General features: G+C 46.5%; 1 protein-coding gene across 3 annotated transcripts; it reads right to left on the bottom strand.

The window, feature by feature from the left end:
- Positions 1 to 3,821: 3,821 nt before the first annotated feature.
- LOC126995507 (titin-like) lies at positions 3,822 to 6,113 on the bottom strand. Of its 3 annotated transcripts, none has more exons than XM_050855108.1 (3): positions 4,340 to 6,113; positions 4,169 to 4,279; positions 3,822 to 4,054 (listed from the first exon to the last, which is right to left on the bottom strand). In XM_050855108.1, the coding sequence occupies exons 1-3, from the start codon at positions 6,074 to 6,076 to the stop codon at positions 3,857 to 3,859; spliced, it is 2,046 nt and encodes a 681-aa protein (XP_050711065.1). In that variant the 5' UTR covers positions 6,077 to 6,113; the 3' UTR covers positions 3,822 to 3,856. The 3 variants fall into 3 exon arrangements, with proteins under 3 accessions (XP_050711065.1, XP_050711066.1, XP_050711063.1); XM_050855109.1 differs by having other exon boundaries at positions 3,822 to 4,279; positions 4,340 to 4,960; positions 5,120 to 6,113; XM_050855106.1 differs by having other exon boundaries at positions 3,822 to 4,279.
- Between the last annotated feature and the right edge of the window lie 741 nt (positions 6,114 to 6,854).

Below are 6,854 nucleotides of genomic sequence, written 5' to 3'. Positions count from 1 at the left end.
ATGAACCTCCTCCTCTTCTTCCTCTTCTTCTTCCACCATCACCATCACCACGTTCTCACCACCCACCACTAACTACCACACCACCACCACCACCACTATGTCAATATACGCCTCCCACTCCACCACCACCACCACCACCACTATGTCAATATACGCCTCCCACTCCACCACCACCACCACCATCATCACCACCACCATCTCTGTCATCACCACTTCTATTACCCTTACAGCGTGCTTTTTAACCACCCTACCCACCACACATATCCCTTCCATCACCAATACCAATACCAGCACCACCACATCACCAGAACATTCCGTGCACCACCTCTACTATCAACCACCACCACTGCAATCATCGCCACGTTATCCCCTGCACTACCATCACCACCACCACCACCACCACCACCACCTCTGTTGCCTATATCACCACCCTAACTAACATCCCCACCACCACCACCACCACCAGCACCGTCCCGTCACGGCAACTCAGTGCAGTATCGTCACTACCACCACTACCACCATCAGCAACACCACCACTTCTATCACCATCATAACATTCCCTGCACCACCACTACCACCATCAGCAACACCACCACTTCTATCACCATCATAACATTCCCTGCACCACCACTACCACCATCAGCAACACCACCACTTCTATCACCATCATAACATTCCCTGCACCACCACCACCAACAACAGCAACACCACCACTTCTATCACCATCATAACATTCCCTGCACCACCACTACCACCATCAGTAACACCACCACTTCTATCACCATCATAACATTCCCTGCACCACTACCACCATCAGCAACACCACCACTTCTATCACCATCATAACATTCCCTGCACCACCACTACCACCATCAGCAACACCACCACTTCTATCACCATCATAACATTCCCTGCACCACCACCACCAACAACAGCAACACCACCACTCCAAACACCTACATCACCACCATGACATCCCCTCCACCACCACCACTAGCACCACCAACACCATCGCCCCGGCGCCGCATTACCCCTGCAGCACCGTCCCTCCGCCGCATCGTCTGCACTCGCTATACCCCCGGCGGCGAACTCCTCTCCCTCTGAGCCAAAAGGGGAAAGGGAAGCACTAAATCTTAGGAGCCTCGGCAACTCTCCTCGTTAGTATTGTGGCAATGGTTATACCCCCCCTTTCCCTGATGTTCCCCTTGCCCCCCTCCCCTCCCCTTCCACCAGTTCTCCCTTCTTTCTTACCTCCTTCACCTCCTTACCTCTCCCTCTCCCTCCTTCCACCCTCACTAGATTACGTAGGTTACACTCCCTCTCCTCCTTCCTCCTCCTCTCCTCTGCACCTTGATCTTATGCTTCTCTCACCCCCTTCCCTGCCCCCCCTCTATCCTACTCTCCCTTATTTTTTCCCTCCCCCCTCCCCCTGCATCTTTCCTCCCATCTTTCTCCCTCCAGCACCCTCCCTCCCTCCCTCCGATCCCTTATTCTTGGTCTTTTATTTCTCTCCCTCCCTCCCTTCACCCCTTCCTTGCATCCTTATACCTGGTATTCCTTCCTTCTTACCCCCCCCCCCCCCCCTTGCATCTTTACTCCCATCTTTCTCTCCAGCACCTTCCCTCCCTCCCTCCCTTTCTCCAACCCCCTATTCTTGCTTTCTCGTTTTTTTTTTCACTCCCTGGCATTCTTAGCTTTTCTACCCCCTTCTCTGCCCCCTCTATACCTGCCCTCCCTGTCTTTCTTATCTCCCTTCCCATGCATTTTTCCTCCTATCTTTCTTTTCACTCCCCCCCTCTCCCCTCGATCGCCTATTCCCACTCTTTCACTTCTCTCACTTAGCTTTTTCCTTCTTGTCCTTCCTTACTTCCTATACCTGCTCTATTTTCTTTCTTATCTCCCTCCTCTGTATCTATCCTCCCATCTTTCTCTTCACCACCCCAACCCCCCATTCCTGCTCTCCCCCTTCGCTCACTTAGCTTTTCCATTCCTGCCCTTCCCTACCCCCTATACCTGCCCTGTCTTCTCCCTTACCTTCTCCCCCTCCTCATCATATCTAAGTGTATCCCCTCTCCCTTGCATCCCTCCTCCCATTATATTCTCCTTCCCCTCATTCTTGCCTCATCCCTCCTCTCATTTCCCGCTCGTTCTAACTTTTGCAGCTCCTTTCATGTTATCCCTGCACCTCTCTCTCTCTCTCTCTCTCTCTCTCTCTCCTTCCTCTACCTGTCTTGTGTCTTCTGTCTTTCTCTCTCGCGACCCCCCCCCCCCCCAATCACATAACATTATACCTTCTCCTCTCCTCTCTTTCCTTCCTTCCATTATTCTCTGCAGTCTCCCATCTTTTTCTCCTTCCGTTCCTCCCTTCTTCCCTATCCCTGATCCTTATCTCCTCTCATTCCCCGTTCATACAAACTTTTCTAGTCCATTTCATACTTTTTTAGACTTTTTTTCTCTCCCTCATTCACCCGCCTTTTCTTTTTTCTATATCTTTTCTTTCATCATTTTTTTCATCCTCATCTCCAATTCTTTTTTGTTTCCTTTTTCCCTTTCTCTCATGACCCGCTCTCTTTTCCGATATTTTCTAGTCCATTTCATACTTTTTTAGACTCTTTTTTTTCTCTCCCTCATTCACCCGCCTTTTCTTTTTTCTATACCTTTTCTTTCAACGTGTTTTTTTTCTTCATCCTCATTTCCCATTCTTTTTCTCTTTTTTCCCTTTCTCTCATGACCCGCTCTTTTGCGATAATTTTCTAGTCCATTTCATACTGTTTTACTCATTTTTTATCGGCTTTTCACCCGCCTCTTCTTCCTATACCCTTTCTTTTATTTTTGTTTTCATCCTCATCTCCCATTTTTCGTCTCCTTCTTCCCATCTCTCATTTCTCTTTCACCCGTCTCTTCTTTCTCTACCTTTTCTTTCGACGTGTTTTCTGCTTTTTTTTTCATTCATCTCCCATTCTCCTTCGTCTCCTCCCTTTCTCTCATGACCCGCTCTCTCTTCCGAAATTTTGTAGTCCATTTCATACTATTTCATCCTTTTCTTTCTCTCCCTTTTCACCCCCTCTTCTTTCCATACCCTTTCTTTTTTTATTTTTTCGTCCCATCTACAATTCTTTTTCTCCGTCTTCCCTTCTCTCATCTCTCCTTCACCCGTCTCTTCATTTTATATCTTTCATCATCTTTTTTCTTCATTCTCATCTCCCATTCCTTCTTCCCTTCTCTCATCTCTTCTTTCTCTACCTCTTCTTTCACCGTCTTTTTTTTTTCAACTTCATTTTCCATTCTTCGTCTCCTTCCCTTCCCTCACGACCCGCTGCTCTTCCGAAAATTTCCAGCCCTCTTTTTATACTACCGTTCCTCTGCCTTCTAGTCCCTCTCCACCTCTGAAGCGGCTCTTCCCACACGGCATTACACCTTACCCTCTCAACCTCCCACTTCATCATCCCCTCAAGCCCTCATTCCAGCACCTTTCCCCTCACTTCGCCTCCGTCGTGGTCCTGTCCACTACCAAGGTAAGGGAATGTCTGTCACAGTCTGTTATTGTGATCACCTGTCCATTTGTGTTGTGAGGTAATTGAATGCAGGTGAAAGGGATATTTGGAAGTTTTTTTTATTTGTTTATTTATTTTGCTTTTATTTTGACATCTATTTAATTATCTATATATATATCTATCGCTTATCTAGGGTATGCCTGTCACCTGTTATTATGATTACCTGTGTTGTGAGGCAAATGAATGTAGGTGAAAGGGATAATTGCAATTGGCAGTCATATTTTGTGTGCCAATACAGTTACGTTAGATTTAGTTAGGTGAGGTTCAATGAAATAGATAAGAGAAACAGCAACCTGGTATCACTACTCTGTTGTAATTGCTTTCTTTACAACAGGAGCAATTCTTTCAACTACTCCTTCCTCCCTCTTTGGAATGGAAACTACGCTTTCGTTGACAGAGGGGGCACCCTTCTCAACAACCTTCCGTTGACTGACAACTCTTTCTTCTGTTACGGAAGGAGTAATCTTTTCTACAACTGTCTGATTTGTCACGACGGGAACCTTTTCCTCTGTTACAACAACAGGGCCTTCTTCGTTCCCTTTAGAAACAGTGACAATCTCTTCTGTCGCCGTAGGATGAATCTTTTCAACTGTCTGATTTGTCACGACGGGAACCTTTTCCTCTATTACAACAACAGGGCCTTCTTCGTTCCCTTTAGGAACAGTGACAATCTCTTCTGTCACCAGAGGGGCAGACTGTTCAATAACCCTTTCTTGTGGGGCAACCTTTTCAATAACCCTTTCTTGTGGGGCAACCTTTTCAATAACCCTTTCTTGTGGGGCAACCTTTTCAATAACCCTTTCTTGTGTCACAACAGGAACTTTTTCTTCTGTCGGCGATGGGGCAACTTTTTCAACAACCTCCTGTTGAGGGACTACCGGTACTTTTCCTTCTGTCACCGTAGGATGAATCTTTTCAACAACCTTCTTCTCTTCTGCCACAACAGGGACTTCTTCTTGTTCCTTAGAGACGCTTACGATCTCCTCTGTCACCGGAGGGGCAGCCTGCTCAACAACCTTCTCTATTGTCTCAACGGGGACTTTCCCTTCCGTCACCGTAGGATGAATCTTTTCGGCAACCTTCGCCGGCGTCACAGCAGGGACTATCTTTTCAACGACGTTACCTTCTTGAATGACAGGGGCAGCACTTGGTTCTTTTACGACGCATGGGCTACGCGTAGCATTTGTTTCTTCAGCCTTTTCTTTTTCTTCCTTAATCTTGTTTTTCACGTCGTCCACTTCGTGTTTCAAGTCTTCAATTGTTTCATTAAGATGTTTTTCGTTACGAACCTCTTTGATGTCGCTATAACACGCATTCTTTTCGACTTCTTTTTGAATTACAGTTTCTTTCTCGACATCTTTTCCATCATCCTTCTCTGTAACATTCTTCCTTTCCACAGATGTCACCTTGGTGCTTTCCTGTGGAGAAAGCTGTTCTTTCTTCTCTTTAACTAACACTTCATTCGTTATATTGCCGGGCAGAATTTCCTTTATTTCCTCTGTTCGTTCTACTTTCTCAAGTCCATCATCCTTCTCTGTAACATTCTTCCTTTCCACAGACGTCACAATAGTGCTTTCCTGTGGAGAAAGCTGTTCTTTCTTCTCTTTAACTAACACTTCATTCGTCATATTGCCGGGCAGAATTTCCTTTATTTCCTCTGATCGTTCTACTTTCTCAAGTCCATCATCTTTCTCTGTAACATTCTTCCTTTCCACAGACGTCACAATAGTGCTTTCCTGTGGAGAAAGCTGTTCTTTCTTCTCTTTAACTAACACTTCATTCGTTATATTGCCGGGCAGAATATCCTTTATTTTCTCTGTAAGTTCTGCTTTCTGAGGTCCGTCGCTCTTTCCTGAGGCATCATGTTTTAATTCGGTTTTGTTTTCACCTTTGTCGTCCGCCCCTAATTTTGGACTGATAAGATTTGCGTCTTCATTGTCCTGGGGCTTTTCCTCAGTCGTATTGGTGGGAGGTTGTACTATCAATTCCTTCTTAATAACAACTTCCTCCTTTACTTCGTTGCCCTCTTCGTCCAATACCTTTTTAACGTCCACTGTTCGTGCTATGGTCCCATTATCTGGAGTCTGGCCCGTCATGGTTTCACTTTCGGTCACAGATTTTTCACCACTTTGTTTACCGTCCTCATCTATATCGACCGTGGTTTCCGAAGTTTTTGTTACAGTTCCGTTGGGTGCTACGTCAGACTCCGTCGTCTTCTCAACAACTGTCTTTTTTCCGGTTTCATGTCCCATTTCATCGGTACTATCAAAGACCTTCCTTTCTACTGTCTTAACTGTGTCGTTCGGAGCGATTCCCAGTCTTGCTAATATCAGATCCATCACATGCGGTGAATCATGGAGTCCCGCCGCGTAAAGATTTCGGTACTCCCTCAAGGCGGCCTGCACCAGGGCGGCACAGCGGGTCTCCTTCTCCGGGAGCCCCCGGAGCCCCGCGTCCCCGGTACTGTCGGCGAGGGGGCCCAGCCCCAGCACGATGATCGTCCAGAGTACAAGAAGATTCATAATTGTTGAGTAAACGTTTATGAAATTAAGAAGACTTGCGGTTGTGTGGCAGAAAACCGCTCTGGGATTGAAAACAGAATGGCCTCCGGAACACAGACCGGGCATGGAAAATAATCCTCTCGGGTCTTCCTCCGCTACAGGAACACACACACGACGACGAGGAATTGGGATGTAAAGTCTGGTGTGTGTGTGTGTGTGTGTGTGTGTGTGTTTTAGGGAGGATGCGAGGCTCAGGGGTCCGTTACAAGGATGTTTAACGTCACATCACTTGGAACTCCACCGTTTCCCCTTCTTTCCCGCTCATCATTGCCTCTCTCTCTCTCTCTCTCTCTCTCTCTCTCTCTCTCTCTCTCTCTCTCTCTCTCTCTCTCTCTCTCTCTCTCTCTCTCTCTCTCTCTCTCTCTCTCTCTCTCTCTCTTCATTTCGTTCACTAAATGTCCCCAGCACCAAGAGGATCGTCCCAACTACAAAGAGCTTCATTACTGTAGTCTGAGGTTTGAAAGTTTTTGAAATCCTCATCAGTTCTTTTTGTTTATTATTTCAGGTTATGTTCGATTAAGTTTGATTGGATTGATGAAGTTCAAATGTTTACGATAAATATGTGTGATACGCCTCAGTGACTGATATCGTCACTGAGGGCGGAGTAACCTCAACATTCCTCGAAAAACTACACAAACAATGCCCTTTACTCACACCCAAGGGCGCGGCGTGTTGAATTACTGCCTCATCTCGACCAATGGGATCGGAGCATAGCCGCTGTACACTATTAGGGCTCGCT

This window comes from Eriocheir sinensis, chromosome 8 (assembly GCF_024679095.1).
Source record: "Eriocheir sinensis breed Jianghai 21 chromosome 8, ASM2467909v1, whole genome shotgun sequence".
In the NCBI taxonomy this organism is placed as follows: domain Eukaryota; kingdom Metazoa; phylum Arthropoda; class Malacostraca; order Decapoda; family Varunidae; genus Eriocheir; species Eriocheir sinensis.
Note: the sequence above shows the minus strand (reverse complement) of the source record. Positions and strands in the feature narration are given on the sequence as shown.

Excerpts from the sequence above, each read along its gene's own strand:
- LOC126995507 (XM_050855106.1), bottom strand. The coding sequence starts at position 6,076 with ATGAATCTTCTTGTACTCTGGACGATCATCGTGCTGGGGCTGGGCCCC. Across the intron at positions 4,280-4,339 it reads AAGAAAGGGTTATTGAAAAG|GTTGCCCCACAAGAAAGGGT; the intron begins GTTGCCCCACAA and ends GTTATTGAAAAG.